At 44.4% G+C, this 17,645-nt stretch overlaps 2 protein-coding genes and 1 pseudogene across 3 annotated transcripts in view; all 3 read right to left on the reverse strand.

Moving 5' to 3' along the window:
• Positions 1 to 267: 267 nt before the first annotated feature.
• LOC103644908 (bifunctional dihydrofolate reductase-thymidylate synthase-like) lies at positions 268 to 8,464 on the reverse strand. Its single transcript, XM_020542213.1, has 4 exons — positions 8,127 to 8,464; positions 7,627 to 8,026; positions 7,508 to 7,552; positions 268 to 375 (listed from the first exon to the last, which is right to left on the reverse strand). The coding sequence occupies exons 1-4, from the start codon at positions 8,453 to 8,455 to the stop codon at positions 268 to 270; spliced, it is 882 nt and encodes a 293-aa protein (XP_020397802.1). The 5' UTR covers positions 8,456 to 8,464.
• Positions 8,465 to 10,544: 2,080 nt separating this feature from the next.
• Positions 10,545 to 11,118, reverse strand: LOC109941388 (uncharacterized; annotated as a pseudogene).
• A 5,819-nt stretch (positions 11,119 to 16,937) lies between these two features.
• LOC103638582 (pentatricopeptide repeat-containing protein MRL1, chloroplastic) overlaps positions 16,938 to 17,645 on the reverse strand; it is a 47,191-nt gene continuing 46,483 nt past the window's right edge. For both annotated transcript variants that reach the window (XM_008661455.3, XM_008661462.3), the window contains exon 19: positions 16,938 to 17,415. In XM_008661455.3, coding sequence (XP_008659677.1) covers positions 17,184 to 17,415 — 232 coding nt within the window. In that variant the 3' untranslated portion in view covers positions 16,938 to 17,183. The remainder of the gene's footprint in view (positions 17,416 to 17,645) is intronic.

Genomic DNA, 17,645 nt, shown 5'->3' on the forward strand with positions numbered 1-17,645 from the left:
AGGGACAAATTTCTACAGCTATCACGTTATGCACCTAAGGATGTCAATACAGATGCAAGAGGCAGCACAATTTTGTAAGAGCTTTGGTTGATCCCCTTCACTATCAGCTGATGAACCACACCTTTCGTACCTTCCAGCATTTGATCGATGGAGCAATCATGACCGAGAGGAAGCGTCGGGAGATGGAGGATAGGAAACATAAGATTGGTGGATCTCAGGCCGGGAGTAGTAGTCGTCCCCGTTACTCAGGCAACTCACCTCAGCAGTTCAAGCAAGGCCACCAGCATCAACATCAGCGTCAGCACCAGCAGCAGTACCAGAGATAGTTCCCTCAGCAGCAACAGTACCGCCAGAACAACCAGGCACCTCGCCTTCCTACCAAAGCAATCAACCAAAACAACCAAGTAGCTCTAGTGCAAGGAGGATGTCGCGGGTGTTTCCATTGTGGGGAATAAGGCCACTTGGCGAATCATTGCCCAAATAAAGCAGCTCAGTAGCAGCCAACCCCTAATGCCCCTACCAAATAGAATGCACCTCAGCAAGGAGGCAACAACTGTGGGCAGCCTCATGCCCAGTATGGAAAGGTGAACCACATGGAGGCCGACACAGTCCAGGGGACCCCAGGAGTGGCACTAGGTACATTCTCAGTCGAATCCCATTCTGCAAATGTGTTATTTGATACTGGAGCAACGCATTCTTTTGTAACTGCATCATGGGTAGAAACACAAATTTACCAGTAGCACCCATGTATCCACCTATGAGGGTTAGTTAATTTGGTGGGAGGACCCAAACATATAGATTTTTCCCTAGTGCAAGAGTTCAAAACTCGGGATGCAACCATAGATGTCATCCTAGGGATGAATTGGCTAACCAAATTTCGAGCAAGCCTTAGCTGTGACAAGAGGACTGTGAAGTTAGTGTCCTCGTCAGGAGAGGAAGTGTTTGTCATCAGGTCACTGCCCATATTAAGGAAATCGAGCCATCAGAAGCTACCAAAGTAGTATCATAATTCCTGGATGTGTTTCCCGAGGATTTACCAGGTATGCCACCTAAAAGGAAAGTTGAATTTGTCATAGAGCTTATACCTGGCACCGCCCTTATTTCCAAGAGAGCCTATCGAGTGTCCAAACCAGAATTGGTGGAACTCAAGAAGCAGATTGATGAGTTGTTAGAGAAAGGCTACATCAGACCAAGTACCTCGCCTTGGGCCGCCCAATGTTATTTGTGGAGAAGAAAAATGGGACAAAGAGATTGTCCATTGATTACAGATCTTTGAATGAAGTCACAATCAAGAACAAGTACCCCATGCCCAGAATTGAGGATCTGTTCGATCAGTTGAGAGGAGCCAATGTGTTCTCGAAGATAGATCTGAGGTCAGGCTACCATCAGCTCAGGATTCGACCTTCGAATATACCAAAGACCGCATTTATCACCAATTAAGGACTATATGAGTTCACCATCATGTCATTCGGATTGACAAATGCGCCAACTTATTTCATGTACTTGATGAATAGTGTGTCATGGACTACCTTGACAAGTTCGTAGTGGTATTCATTGATGATATCCTCATATATTCCCAGAATGAGCAAGAGCATGAAGAGCACTTGAGGAAAGTATTGCAGAGGCTACGAGATTGTCAGTTGTATGCCAAGCTGAGCAAGTGCGAATTCTGGATCAATGAAGTCCTGTTCTTAGGCCATATTATAAACTGAGATGGATTAGTTGTGGATCCGAAAAAGGTAGCAGCTATTCTGGATTGGAAAGCACCGAAAGATGTCTGGGGAATCAAGAGTTTCATTGGAATGGACGGCTACTATCAGGGTTTCATTGAAGGTTTCTCCAAGATTGCAAGGCCAATGACAGCCTTGCTGGCAAAGAAAGTTGAGTTCAAGTGGACCCAGCGTGCCAAGAGTCCTTTGAGACGTTGAAGAAGAAGTTGACAACAACACCGGTATTGATTCTGCCTGATATTCACAAGCCATTCTCAGTGTATTATGATGCTTGGTACACTGGACTGGGATGCGTGTTAATGCAAGAAGGGAGAGTAGTGGCGTACTCGTTCCAGCAGTTGAAGATTCATGAGAAGAATTATCCCACTCATGATCTGGAGTTAACAGCAATAGTTCATGCACTCAGGACTTGGAGGCACTATTTGTATGGGCAGAAGTGTGATATCTACATAGATCACAAGAGTCTCAAATACATATTCACCCAGTCAGAGTTAAACATGAGGCAGCGAAGATGGCTGGAACTAATCAAAAACTATGAGCTGGTGATACATTATCACCCTAGCAAGGCTAATGTGGTTGCAGATGCTTTGAGCAGAAAGAGCCAAGTCAACATGATGGACACTCACCCGATGCCATATGAGCTAGCAAAGGAATTCGACAGGCTGAGTCTCAGATTTCTAAACCACACTCAAGGAGTGACAATTGAGTTGGAACCCACTCTAGAGCAAGATATCAGGAAGGGCCAGAAAGATGACGAGAAAATCAATGAGATTCGACAGCTGATCATAGATGGGAAAGGCAAAGATTTCTGTGAAACGCAGAAGGAGTGGTATGGTTCAACGTTAGATTGTGCGTTCTCGACATCAAATCGATCCGGGAACTGATTCTCAAGGAATCTCATGAGACAGCTTATTCCATACACCCTGGCAGTGAAAAGATGTACCAAGACCTGAAGAAAAGATTCTGGTGGTACGATATGAAAAGGGAGATAGCAGAGTATGTGGCTATATGCCACAGTTGTCAGAGGATCAAGGCAGAGCATCAGAGACCCGCAGGTTTGTTGCAGCCGTTGCAGATTCCTCAATGGAAATGGGATGAGATTGTGATGGACTTTATAATCGGTCTGCCTCACACTTGTGCTGGTTATGACTCCATCTGGGTAGTAGTGGATCACTTGACATAGTCAGCCCATTTCATACCAGTCAAGACCACCTATAATAGTGCAGTGTTGGCAGAACTATATATGTCTCGGATCGTATGCTTGCATGGTGTTCCAAAGAAGATAGTATCAGACAAAGGTACCCAATTCACTTCTCATTTTTTGCAGCAGTTACACGAAGCTTTGGGAACACATTTGAAGTTCAGTTTAGCTTATCACCCGTAGACAGATGGTCAAACTAAGTGAACCAACCAGATTCTTTAAGATATGTTGAGAGCTTGTGCATTGCAAGACAAGTTAGGTTGGGACAAAAGGCTACTGTATGCAGAATTCTCTTACAACAACAGCTATCAGGCCAGTCTGAAGATATCACCATTCCAAATGCTCTATGAGAGGAACTATAGAACTCCGTTGCATTGGGATCAGCCCGGCGAAAGGCAGGTGTTCGGTCCAGATATTTTGCTTGATGCCGAAGAGAACATCAGAATGGTTCGAGAGAATCTGAAGACAGCGAAGTCCAGGCAGTGAAGCTATGCCTACACTAGAAGAAGAGAATTGAGTTTTGAAGTGGGAGACTATGTATACTTGAAGGTGTCACCCATCAGGGGAATCAAAAGGTTCAGAGTCAAGGGCAAGCTAGCACCTTGATACATCGGGTCGTACCAGATTCAAGCAAGACAAGGAGAAGTGGCATACTAACTCAGCTTACCAGAAAGTCTGTCAGCTGTGCATGATGTGTTCCATGTTTCTCAGTTGAAGAAATGCTTGCGAGTGCCAGAGGAGCAATTGCCAACCTAGGACCTTGAGGTTCAAGAAGATTTAACTTATATTGAGAAACCAACTTAGATTCTGGAGAACGCAGACAGAGTCACTCGAAGAAGCACCGTCCAAATGTGCAAAGTCAAATGGGGCCATCACTCAGAGGAAGAAGCAACCTGGGAAAGAGAAGATGATCTAAAAGACAAGTACCCTGAACTCTTTGCTAGCCAACCCTGAATCTCGAGGGCGAGATTCTTTTTAAGAGGGATAGGTTTGTAACACCCTAAATTTGGGGGTGTAAAATTTCTTCTATAAATGCCTACCAAATTCAGGTGTTACCTCTTGTCTTTCTCCCTCTAGACTCCTTCTCTCCTATTTTTGTTTAGAGTTAGGTTAATTAGGTTGAGGATTAATTATTTATTTTGTCAAAACTAAGTGAGTCATGAATTGTTGCATCATGCTCAGCCTAAATTATTTTTTGATTTGAAACACATGTTTGAATTATTTGAATTTGAATTTTTGTTCGAATTTGAATTGAGTTCACTAGAGAAAATAAAAAGAAAAGCAATTGGAAATTCGGAGAAAATGGAAAACCGCATTTCAACCCAGCCGGCCCAGTCCAGCTGCGCGCGCGCCCGCCCTCACTAACAGGAGACCCCCGCCTGTCTGCACCGCGCTCACACTCGCGCGCTCTCACTCTCTCCTCCTCTCTCTGCCATATGGGCCCTGCATGTCGGTGCCTCCGCCCGTCCGTTGCAACAGCCGCACGCTTGTGTCACCGTCTTGCGGGCCCCGCTTGTCAGCTCCCCCTCCCTCCTCTAACCTCTAGTCCGCGTGCCCGCCATGGTCGCGCCCACATCCGCACGATTCCTGAGCACTACCCACGAGCCCGACCCCTACTCAAACCTCCCTCCCGCGCGCTCTGCCATTTCCTCCACTCATAGACAGCTCCCAGCCCGCCCTCGCTTGTGCGTTTCTCTTCCCCGACCTCAGAGGACCACCGCCGCTCACCGTGTCCGCGCGCATGTTCCGCCGCCATCGTTTAGGCCTCGCCATGCCCTTTGCCTCAGTGAGTTCCGCCTCGGTGTCTGCAACTCGAGACATGCCTCAATTTACTCTCTCCACCTCTGGTTCTCTATGTCCGTGCTCACTAGAGCTTCCGCACATAGCCGGAGAGCTGCCGTCGTTGACCCAAGCCCTCCTCGTGTCCCTGTCGTCGTTCAAGGATCCCGGAACCTCCTCTCAAGGTAACCAACCTTCCCCGCCCCTAAATTGCCATTTCTCTATTCTTGGCTAGGCGTGATTGCTCGCCGAAATGTAGTTGCGCCACCGTCGAGCCGCCCCGCCGCGGACGGTTGTCCTCTGGCGCCTCTGCGTCGTTGCTATGCCCATGACCATGTTCGCTACGTCCCCCCCTGAACCTCCCTGAGCCCTTCCCGGTGCAATGGGGGCCCCAGCGCGCTCGCGCCCTCGTCTCCGGTGGGCCTCCGCCGTGGACACGAGCGGCGCCACCACTGGCGGCCAGGGGACCTTGCCCGAGCTGGCTGTTAGAACCAAGGCGTTCGTCTGAGATCGTATGGCTCGGATCTAAAAAGACCAATCCTAATCCCGATCGCCTGCTTGAGATCTGACCGCTCGGATTACCCCCTCACCCGCGCCCCTGCCACTGGGCCCGGTCTGTCAGCCCCGTTAACCCTAAGTCACTGCCCGCCCTGACCAACTGGTTAGCCGTGCGCGTGCGCCCGCGGGATCTGTTCTCGACCGTTGATCTGAGATCTGATGGCCGAGAGAGCCCGATACCCCATCGTGTGTGATTTTGTTAAAGAGACCCCTGGATTTCTGAAAATCAACCCGTCGTCCCTCAATTTCACGTGCAGGCCCTTGTATTCTTGCAGAAAGAACCCTAGGCTTTTATTTAATCACAGATTTAGACCTAATTTAGGGTTTTAAATTCCAAAACTTGTTCATTTCATATCTTTTGCATATGAACTCCAAATTGAGTGATTCAAATTGCAAAATGTTCATGGGATTATTCTCTATCTGTTAAAATTATGATAATTAATTGTCTGCCCATTCTAATTTTATGCCTAGACTATAGGTTAGTTTAGGAAATAATTTATTTACTAGTTAGTTGCCCGTGCGTTGCAACGGCAAACAAAATATTCGATAAAATGTTAATGGTACATCTGGAGGAGAAACATGAAAAGAAACGGGTGAGATATGCAACAGTTAGAATGTAAATATTAGCTAGCAAGTTTACACAAGAATAGAATACAACAAAATTGAACATTAGCAGCATGCATTGCGTCCTTGTTTTTGGCATCTATCATCTACAACCGAGTAAGTTACACAGTATTACTGAATACAGATATAAATTTTTCTAGTAGCCTCATCCTTCATTCTCAACAAAATTTTCTAGTAGTCTCATCCTTCGTGAGCCTTTGGTAATACCACCTAAAGGCATGTATAAAATATGACAAAATACATAAAACAACTAAATCACAAGAAAACACTTAATCGCAGATAGAGCCCATAAAATATAGTATGAACCAATGAGATGTTGGGTTGACCTTATATAAATATTATGGGATCCACAATTCCACATCATGTGCAATAGATTCTTCCTTACGGAGGAATATACATGTAAATTAAAGATCTTACATAATGAGCAGCTGAAGGTAGTTTATTGCCTTAAGGGCATGTGCTCTTGTGGTTTACACCAGTATGTGCATTGGCATTTCTTTTGCAGAAGATAGACAAAAATGTTCCTAAAACTCCTATATTTCATGAATCTCGATGAGCATATGAAGGAATTCCATGTATGTCGTGTTTGTCATGTTTGTGGGGCTTCTAGTTCAATTTTCAATAAAATAGAGAGAGACGAACACTACTTTAGTTTGTTTTGCGCTAAGGAGCATGAGCAATTGCAGCCCCCGGGGCCTGTTCGGAAGCTTTTTTTTCTTTTTGCAGCTGCAAACCCCAACACAAGTTACTATTAGGAAATGACTGCGGCAACCATCAGACACCAACAAATACGTACGCTCATGAACACGACACAACGACACCTTCCGGTCGGCCTAGCTATCACTGCACACCTTTGCATTTGTTGAGCCACTGATGAACCAAAGGAGTTCTTCGACAACACCACGCCAAAATACCCTCTGTTAAAGAGCACATGTTGTTCCATTAATAAAGAATTGGTAGCTAAATATATGGTAACATATAATAGTTCTTCAAACTTTATTTTGGACTTTGGATTGGACTCATTTAACGTATGGTGGCCTTAAGGCTCTCTGTTCACATGTTGAGGGAATGTTGTACAGGTAAGAATGTTATATAAAAGAAGAGTTACAGAGTGGTATAATGTTTGAAAAGAATGTTGCACTGGATCAACATATCTGTGTCCAGATAACAATAAATGCGGCGCATAAGAGCACTATTAACACAATGAACTATACGATCAAATGTATTCATGGTCTCACACAATGTCTATCTTAATAACATATCAATAAGTGTATAGCTATGTCAGATAAATAATAACTAAACTATAGTAGATGATCCAACAAAAACTGAGAATTCAGAAAAGAGAGTATGGGAGTCATAAAGGAAGAAAATTAAACCAGTATCAACTTGATTGCAAATAACATAACAAAAGGAAATAAAAGGTCAGTGCAAATTTAATAAACATGCATTTGAATTAACAAGCACAAAACATTGAAGACATACAACTTTGTAAACACTGATTTGCTTTTGTTTCTTCTTATATATCATAAGAAAACTAAACAATTTGCAGCACATTCCTACTGCAAATTTTGACTCACTGTTAAATCTGAAAACTACAACATATATGTTTGCGTACCTTTGTTGTCATCAGAGGAAATTTTTTCCTTAAGTTGAACCGCATCTAATAAGAAAATAAAAAAGAAATTATTTTTTCCTGGTTGATCAAATTGAATATTCGAAGTTAAGGAGAAATACCTGACACCCAAATTTTGACAATGTTCCAGTTCCTGTCCTGTCGTTTTTCTGAGCACCAGATCTTATAATATCTTCAACAAGATTGAGATATTGGTACTCCTCATGGCGGTCATATACCATCTTGGGGAGAAAAGAGAAATTCTCTTTTTCAAATTTGTCATTCTTGGTATCAACCTCGGTTGATTCCTTGCCATTTGACTCATGAGTTTCTGCCACTGACTTTCTAACACGAACAAAAGACACAAACGAATGCCTAATGTTGCTCTCTATCACCGGGAAAGATGAATACCATGGCTGGAACACTGAGAAGTCAACCGGAGGGATGAAAGTGTCACACTCAATGCTCGACTGAATGTCAGTTAGATGGATAGCCTCACATGCAGGTCCTTTAAGATATTCTCTACACAAAAATATTCCAGAAGGGTGAATAGCATTGCAACACATGACATGCAGCAACAGAATACATGTACAATATGTTGTTCCAAAAGGTAATAACTCACCTCAGTACCTGCCCGCCTCCTATAACAAACACTTTCTCAATTGATAAGCAATATGGAGTTGATGCTAGCAGTTTTAAGGCAGACTCCATACTTGCACAGATAACAACATTCTCTACTGTTGCAAAATCAAAAGTACCAGATCGAGTAAGTATGACATTCAAACGACCAGGCAATGGCCTTGACTTAACTGGAATGCTCTCCCATGTTTTCCTTCCCATTATAACTGCATTCTTTTTGACAGGATCAGATGTAATTAGTGTAAACTCTTTAAAGAATTTAAGATCACCAGGAAGCTTCCATGGCAAGACCCCATCCTTCCCAATGCCCATGTCACGAGTGCCAGCCTTTGCATATAATACCCTCTGTTAGTGTCACTGAATACAAGTGAGCAGTACCTGCACCTTCAGGATACAAGTGAGCAGTACCTGCACCTTCAGGATCTTCCTCTATCTGTCTCAATTTCGACTCAATGTCTGCAAAAAAACTATGTTACAAGGGGATGCAAAACATTGTCCATAAACTCAGGATCATGAACATTTATTTGCAATATGGATGTATCTAACAACTACACAAATACCATCTATTGTAGTTTTGCACGAGACAAAACAATCGAAGTTCTCCTTGACTACTGTTTTTTCTGCTGTGTTCTCCCTTTGAGATAAGTTTTCAAGGTGAGAGCGCCAGCATCTAAGTCAGCAGCGCTCGTGTCTTTGTGGACCCACGAAAGGAAAACTTTAGGATCAAAATTTGGAGATGAATAGATAACTTTGTCTGCAAAAGTGCAAAAATAGACCTCTTAATAAGCATGAATCAAATGCAAGAAGAATTCCTGTAAAACCATCAAACCTTCCTCGCATATTGGGGTCTAAACCTTGAGACTTCTCCCTTGAAATTGGAGAACTTACTGAAGCGTCAGTGATCAAACCGCAGGGATTTATCATCATATTTTCATACAGTTAGTTGGTAAGTCCTGTTATAAACTTTGATATATTAACAGCACAATAACTTAGAATAAAGAAAATAGAATAATACCAACAAAAGAGAGGGAAGAGCATTTCGAATTCCATACCCAAAACCTGAAGCCTCCTACAGTGAAGGATTGCAGTTGCAGGCTGCTGCAGGTGTTGCCTTGGCCCCTAGAGCGTGGTCTTGGCCCTTGGACTGGAGATTTCTCCTGCTGCTTCTAGCCGGCAAAGGGCAGGGTTGGCCACCATCGATCTGCCTTGCGCATTGCACCCTTACCTAGCCCGCTAGCCACCTTGAAGCTGTCCAGTCGCCGTTATGTAGGTTGTGTTGACACGACCTTGCGTCATTGCCTGGCCACCTTGGGGCTTGTCAGTTAGGGCCTAGCTGTCTCCCGCTTGAGTGCCGGTCGAAAGAGAACTGATGGATATAGTAGTTTTACATGAGGCCGTTCTTGCGCTGGTCACTTTGGAGCTGAATGACCTGCAACGGATAAACAGATCAGTATACCCACCAACCAGCAGATACCATTTTGTGAGCTTGAAACACGTTATTCTCGCATCTTACCAGGCCTAGCTCTGGGTCCTGAACTACAATACCATTGTAGCAGAATTCCTTCTTCAGATCAAAGGTTCTTGTTATAGCTGAATTCTTTGTTCAGACCCTGGACTGTAGTTAGACTCTTTCTATCGTTGCGCTCTTAGATGCGCATATGCACATAATCCTTCGTTCCAAGATCAACACCAGACTCCTCAGCATTAGCCTCAGCAAATGGATCTATCAGAGACAATACCATACCATCAGATGCATAATAATACTAAGCATGTTCAAGATGAACTTCATGTTATCAATCTATTCAGCTCAAACGAGGTGACAATATTTAATTTCAATTCAGTTTAGCTCTATTTAAGGATAAATCAAACGGCATGTTTATTCTGAAGCCCACAGAACCAATAAAAGAGCTAATAATTGCATATGATATTCATTGCTTTGAAAATGTGACTGCATCGGTTTTAGGAATTGGGATTCAATAATACAGTGATGCATTCTAGATTTCTACCATAGTGGAGAAACCAGAAATGCTCATAAAAATTGGACAGAGTATCATGACAATGAGACCTTAAAATATCCCGAACACCAGAAACAGAGCAATGTAACTACTGACTTATGATTTGGAAATGAATGAAAAAATAACATATTGAGAAGGATACCTGGTCTTTAGGATCAGGCAGAGAATCAATCTCAGAGTTGACAGTGACCAATTATACCTTATGTTTGTGTTCACGACTCTTATTACCATTGAAAACTTCAGAAAGTAAAGGTACTTGTCATACATGTTCCTCTAGTCTATTATCCAGCTGATAATAAAGATACTACTACTACGACTCCAGTGACACTAACAAAACGGTTAACCCATTCTCATATAGGCCATAGCAGCATATCAAAACTTCCGCGCATCGGACCACCAGATTACCTCTTGAGGTTAAACAAGACCACTGCGATGCCAGCCGTGGCAGCTGCTCCAGCAGCCGCGGACCAGTGCGGGAGGCACCACGCCCTGATCCTTAGGCGTCCCGGCCCTAGCAGCAACAGAATCACATCCCTCTTCCACGCCCTTGCCCTCGGCAGTGGCGGAACCCTTCAGGGTCTCGATCTCCTCCTCGAGGGCGGCCTTCTCCTGGTACGCGGTCTGCAGCTGGTCCCCGAGCCGTGCACCCCTGCGCATCTCCTCCTCATGGCTAGCCTTCTCCGCGGCGAGGAGACCCTCGAGGCGCTCGACCTCGCTGCGGAGCGTGGCGGCCTCGCTCTCGTTGGTGATAGCAGCTTGCTCGGCGGCGGCGACCTCCTACGGTCTGCGGCGACGCGGTGGACGTGGATCCGAGGACGCTACGGCAGCGGACTTCATCTTGACGTGGACCTCGAGGTCGACGTCGATGCAGAAGAGGATGTCCTCTCCGGGGAGGTGGGTCGACGGCAGCGAGTACGCCGAGTAGCGCGGTGCCGACGGCGGTGCGGGGTCCGACACCATCGGGCGGTCATCGGGAGCTCAGCAACGAGCATCGCGCGATGCGGGGCGGGGGCACGATATCCTTTGGATTCAAGCCAGGTGTGCTTCAGGTCGGGGCTAATGCCGCTCGATTGGTGGTAGCGCCTCCCACCATCCCCGCACGTGTAGGCTCGCCTCACCGTTCGGTGGCTCAATCGGTCAATCAACCGCGGACACCACCACCAGAGGCTCATCGGCTTCGATGCGGAGGGAGGGTGGTCCCCGTCGGCGTCGCCCAAAGTCAGGTTTGAGGCGCAGGCGCACGATGGCGCGACACGACTGCTCCTGACCCGGTGATGGGATGGGGTTCCCGGTTCTTGGACGGCTCCTTCAACTGAGAATGGGGGCAGCTGAAAGTGAGCGAGGATGGAAGGGGAGCATGGCATGGGGGCGACGATGGAAGGCGGGGCGGTGATCTTTCGTATGACGGAATCAGGGCGTCGAAGCGAGATCTGCGGGCATGGCTGGCGGGCAGAATCAGGCGGGCGCGGCGCGTGGTATGGGAGAGGGAAATGGGATTTCGGAGGGCTGGGAATGCCGGCTGCCGCGGAATCGGATCCGATTACGCGGAGGGGACCTGAGCGGAGGGAGAGGAGGGCGTTGATGGCGGCTTCGATCACGGCTTCACGGAGCGGAGCGAGGGGGAGGATGTCGGAGGCAGAACGCGCACCATGTGGACGCCTACGCTGCATTCTTAAGAGTAGTAGAGATTAATAAGAAAAAATAAAAAGGATAACCCCAATGGTAATTAGATGATTAAATTTGTGAGATTAATAACATGTAATGTATGAATCTATCCCTGGTATAATTTTTGTGTCTCATTAAAATAAGTGCAATTAAATTATGTAATTTATGGAGATAGATAATACTTAGAGAATCACAAACTTCTAAGTGTGCTAGTCCACCCTAGAACCCAAGTTTTACCTTTTGTGTTTATACTATTCTTTAGAGCTTGTGTCCACTTGTTTGTATATGTTTGGTGTATTGTTCATTTGTCTTTATCCAAATGTGTTGAATGCATGATCACTTTATTTAGACAATGAGCAGCCCGTGGTTCCTGAGTGTGTTGCCGAAGATCTTCCTGAGCAACAACCTGGTGAAGGCAAGTGTTCTCTGACCTATTATGTCTTACTTACTTTATAATTCATTGTCCCGTATTACTTTATTGAAACCTAAGTATTTACTAGTATGTATTTACCTTATCCTTGTTTACATTTAGGGTTATTATGGTTAGCTTTATGCTATTGTTTTACCTTAATCAACGAACATGATATGAACATTTATGATATGATGATGTTATCTCAATGATGATCTTGTGATACTTTAGGGGACTCAGGCTGTTTCCTGAGTACCTCTCCGTGAGGACCTATTCGTTGAGTGACCACCTGGGATAACAGTGTGTAAAGCCCTAAAATTGGTGTAAGAAAAAAATATATATATAATGAATAGATAAATAAATAAGTGGGTGTTTTGGGGATTCCTTGAATTCCTTTTTAGTTCTCTTTGCATACCCAACTAATGGCATTAAATTATGCAAATAACAAATAAATAAAGAAAGAAAAGTGCATCCCATGCTCATGTTATTTTTGTGATGCATTTTATTGGAATAAAGAAAATCATAAATTGGCCTCAACTCATAAATAAAAATATAAAATAGAAAATAAGAAAGGAAATCCTAATCAAGCCATTTCTAATTAAAGAATAAATAATAATGGAAATAGGATTCACATTTACATTAGAATTATATATTGAAAGTGAAATCTGAAAGTTTAAACAGGGATTTGAATTTAAATTTGATATCTGAAATTAAAATAGAAAAGATAAAGGAATAGAAAAGAAAATGGGAGAATTTCCTGCGCTTGGGCCGATTCCCTGCTTTCGGCCCACCTCACCTTTTTCTCTTGCGCGGCCCAGGAATCCCAGCTCGCGCTCGGTCGTTCTCACTGGGCAGTGGGGCCACTGCTCAGCCTCTCGGCCGCGCGCCACCGTGCGCTTCCGTCTCTCACACCGACGGGCAGATCCCACTTGTAAGCCTCCCTGTGCCGTGGACCCGGGGTGTCTGCTGCGTCTTCTTCGTAACGAACCGCGAGCGCCCGCAACAAACTCGCACAGAGTCCGCCTGGGATCGCGACGCCGGGCAAAAACATGTGCGGTTGGGGTCCAGTAGCCTGGGGGCTATAAAAGCCGAAGCTTGTCCATCGCTTTGTCCATAGGAGCTGTCCACAAAGAAGATTGCCGATGTGCTGTGACGATGGAGCTAGGACCCGCCGCCACACCCCCCATCTACCTGTGTCGTCGTTGTGCTGCCACCACCGGTAATGTGTTTCCCCTCGATTCGTCTTAACATCTGTTGTAGGTAGCACGGATCTATTCGGTGTTTCGGGCACTAGTGTGCGGTCGATTGCTCGCCGGGGTGTTGGGCGCCGCCGCGGAGCCACCTGCGTGGGCAGCCTACTCTGTTGCGCGGCAACCGGTAGGAAGCCACCCATTGTGTTCGTCATAGCCTCCTAGTGGAATTGCACTGGTTCAATGTCTCAGTTGGACACCATGGTGCCCAGCCCCGGCGGGCTCGCTGGAGTAATCGGGCGGCACCGCCTCGGGTCTAAGCGTGGGCGATGGGAAGAAGAACGTGTCGTTACCGTTGATCTCAGGATGATCGGTCCGGATTAGGTTAGAATACCACTTGATTGGTGGCCGTCGATCTCCCTGCGATCGGCTCGGATCACATGGCCGAGGTAACGTTTCACTCGGTCTCATCCTATGCGTAGGATCTGGATCGTGTGGTTAATCGCGTGCGCCAGTTTATAAGCGCCCAAATCCATTCTGCACCGTTGGATCTAATCTGTGCGGTTCGCATTCACCTATACCCCTTCGGTCGGGATCTTTTGCTAAAGAGCCCCAGCTCTTTTGTGAATCAACCCGCCGTCCATATGGGGGTTAGCCTGTGTCTGGGAACCTTTGCAGAGTAGCCCTGACCTTTTGTTTATTCGTGCGCCCAGTCTAGAAGCCTAGGAAATTCAGGAAAATAATTTAGGAAATGGTTTTTTATGTATAAAAATATATCCAGAACTTATTTAATTCATAGAAATTCCATTTTTACTCCCTTTTAACCCATTCCAGTTGCAATAATCTTGTATTAATATTGTCTACCAACTAGTAACACTTTTTAGCCATGAAACTAGAATTAAAATTGTTCATTAGGATTAATCTATTCTAAGCACTAAATAATTCCGAAAATTCATAACTTAATAACTGTAGCTCCGAATTTAGTGGTTCTTGTTTCCACGATCTCGTAGCAACGTGTAGATTATTATTATGCAGTTTTTTCTCATGTTTGGTGTGATGTTAATTTTGCCTAGACAATGTTTGTCTGTAGTGCTACGACTAGCAGTGAGGTCACGAGTCATCTGAAGATCATCCTGGTACCTGGAATCTCAAGTCCCAGGCAAGTTGTGCCCTTGATCACTTATTTTTACCTACTCATGTTCTGATTAATCATAATGATCTGCAAAGGTTAATTTTGATGGGACCCAATAGGTCACCCTAGTTTGACTATCTTTATGCCTTATTTACCACTGAACTTTTTGGGTAGTACTCTCTAGTGCTATATGTGGTTTTGGGTATGGAGATACATTATTAATAATTACACTTTTGTTATCAGTTGTTATTTACTGTTCATGATAAGATCATTATGTTAATTGGAACATGGAGCGACCACCCGGGAAAACAGTGCTACCACAAGGGTTTAATGGGACGCCCTTGGCTGATTAATTAGGAAAGCTAGTGGAGGACTACCTTACCCGAAAGGGGCAAGGGCAGTAGGGGAGTGGTCGGTGTAGGGAGGTCCTTGGTTGATTTTGCTGCGATGGCGGTCAGGCGAGGGATCCCTGCATTGGAGCTTCCTATAAACTGTAGCGGGTTTTCTGAAGCTAGTGGAACTTTGTAAAGGCCTCATAGTGTTACCCTGCCTCGCTTCCTTGGTAGAGGTGTATGGGGCTCGTACAACCCCGTGGCAAATGGGTAACATGACTTGTGGGTAAAGATGCGCAACCTCTGCAGAGTGTAAAACTGGTATACTAGCCGTGCTCACGGTCATGAGCAGCTCGGACCCTCACATGATTAATTTATGGAACTAAATTCAATTTGTCATATGCATTGCATCGCAGGTGATGTTGTTATTATTTTGTTCTACTACTTAATTGGGTTGGTATTTACTTATACTTAGTAATTGCTAATAAAATTTTGACCAACTTTAAAGGCAATGCTCAGCTCTAACCATCCTATTTGGTAAGCCTTACACTTCACATGAACTCCCACCTTTGGCGAGTTCATGCACATTATTTCCCCACAACTTGTTGAGCTATGAACGTATGTGAGCTCACTCTTGTTGTCTCACACCCCCCCACAGGTCAAGAACAGGTACCGCAGGATGAGGCGCATGGAGGATGTTGTGATGAGTTTGTGAGTGGTCTAGGTCGTCGTCTCCCAGTCAACTTTGGGTTGCTGGACCGTTGTCTCTTTATAATGTATTTATTTATTTATTTTGTATAGAACTCTTATTATATAGTAAAGATGTGACATTTGATCCTCTGTCATGATTCATCATATGTGTGAGACTTGGTCCTAGCACACCTGGTGATTATGTTCGCGCCGGGGCTTTGGACCCCTAAAACCCGAGTGTGACAGAAGTGGTATCAGAGGAATGTTAACTGTAGGACGAAACCTAGATAGAACTGGACAACCATTACCTACTTACCTTACACTAGACGAGCACCAATTGCGCGTGGAGAAGGCCCGCGGCTCAATACGAAGTTACTCGACCGAGGTGCTTGGCCCTCGTTTGGGCTACCCTTCGTGTAGGGGCACCAACGACAACGAGGATTAGTCGGAACCTTGCGTGGTTCCGGATACCTCGGTAAAAATATCGGCGTCATCTACGAGAGTTTGTATCTCTACCTTGCTCTTTACCTTCCGCATTTATATTAAGTATTTAAGTCTCAATCTCGCCTTTCTAGTTAGATTACTTAGGATTAAAACTTAGGCTTTGCGGTGAAGATAGCAACACTTAGACAAAACATAGTTTGTATATTCTGGATTGTTTATTTGCATAGGTTTTGCTCTAGTGATTTAATTGTAGTCTAGTTTAGAAAGAAGTTTTTAGAAGTCTTAATTCACCCCCTCTTAGGCGTCACCGTTTACTACACATACGTCCATACCCCTTCTTCAAGCACGGACCAATTTATCAATCAAAGGATCCATATACACACATTTTGAAATAGAGGAAGTACAGTTCTTGGAGTATTAATTAGAATTGTATATACTATAATAAAGAATATAGAAATTTACAATTTCACAGATAATGTGAACAAGAAATCTAATGTACCATGTTTGGATAGGAAGAAATCATGACCAATTCCTGTTATCTCCAATCGAAGGAAAGGTATACCTGATCCTCCATCCAACAATGCTCGGGATATCCTTGAAACAGCTAAGAAGTTTGTTTAAGTGCTATGAAGCACATTTGGGAGCTAAAAATGCTTGGTACTAGAAAATCTGTTCCTTCATACATAAACTGATCATAAGTTCATAACTCAGTTGATTAGGTTTCCTTGTGATGAAACATGTCCACAATAAATATAAACTTGTCATAAACATTGGCATTTTCCTAACTTTATTTCACGAAGAAACAATGTTATTCATTTAATTATATGCGGCTTGCTCATAAATATTGAGACACGTGTGCTGACCTGTCAATCTTAAGATCTAGCATAGCTTATCAAAGATGCATACAAGGATGAGCAGGCGTCCAAATATGTAACTCTATATGTATATTATGTTCAGGGGAAAATCCCTTTACCTGACATGATTACAAAAGTTTGATGCATCGTGCATATCTTTCCTTCGACTACTGTCATTACAGATTGATGGATTATGTATTTCCTTCTACCGAACAAACTCTTCACACGTTTGCACATCTTACTATACTACGCTTCTTATCACACGGGTTACTGAGATCGCTTCCAGGATAGCCGTGTAGTACTAGTCTACTACTCGAGTGAAAGGTTTCTAATATCGCGTTGCTGACCAGCAATCCCTTTGGCTAACCGCGAAGGTAGTGGAAGCAAGTCAGCTGGGCCGGCAGCAGAGGATTTGCTATTCAGTTTTGGATTGAACCACCTCCTTATCGTGAGGCCATTGATCCTCATCCTCCCATGAGATTCCTCCCCCTGGTATGAAATTCCTAATCGCCTCAGGAGAGAGCCAACTGCTTGACCAATTCTGTACAAATGTAACCCAAATCAATCTCTTCAAAATGCTATCAGGTCATTTAAATGGATAACTGAGATATAATGTTTTCAGTAAAATTAACAGAGTGTTTGCTAAACTTATACGGCAAAGTCATCTAGATCCCAGACTCGAATTTTTGGTATTTGAGTCCATGAACTTGTATAATGGTGTCATTTGGGCTCCAACTCTCAAATTCTGATATTTAGGAGATTGAACTTATA

The sequence above is a fragment of the Zea mays genome, chromosome 1 (genome assembly GCF_902167145.1).
Source record: "Zea mays cultivar B73 chromosome 1, Zm-B73-REFERENCE-NAM-5.0, whole genome shotgun sequence".
NCBI lineage: Eukaryota > Viridiplantae > Streptophyta > Magnoliopsida > Poales > Poaceae > Zea > Zea mays.

Bases quoted from the DNA above. Each gene is read 5' to 3' on its own strand.
- LOC103644908 (XM_020542213.1), bottom strand. From the start codon at position 8,455: ATGGGCATTGGGAAGGATGGGGTCTTGCCATGGAAGCTTCCTGGTGAT. The intron at 7,553-7,626 runs GTATTTCTCCTT...TTTTCTTATTAG, and splicing joins TGTCAAAATTTGGGTGTCAG to ATGCGGTTCAACTTAAGGAA. The intron at 376-7,507 runs GTACGCAAACAT...TTGCTTTGGTAG, and splicing joins TTCCTCTGATGACAACAAAG to GAAGGCGAGGTGCCTGGTTG.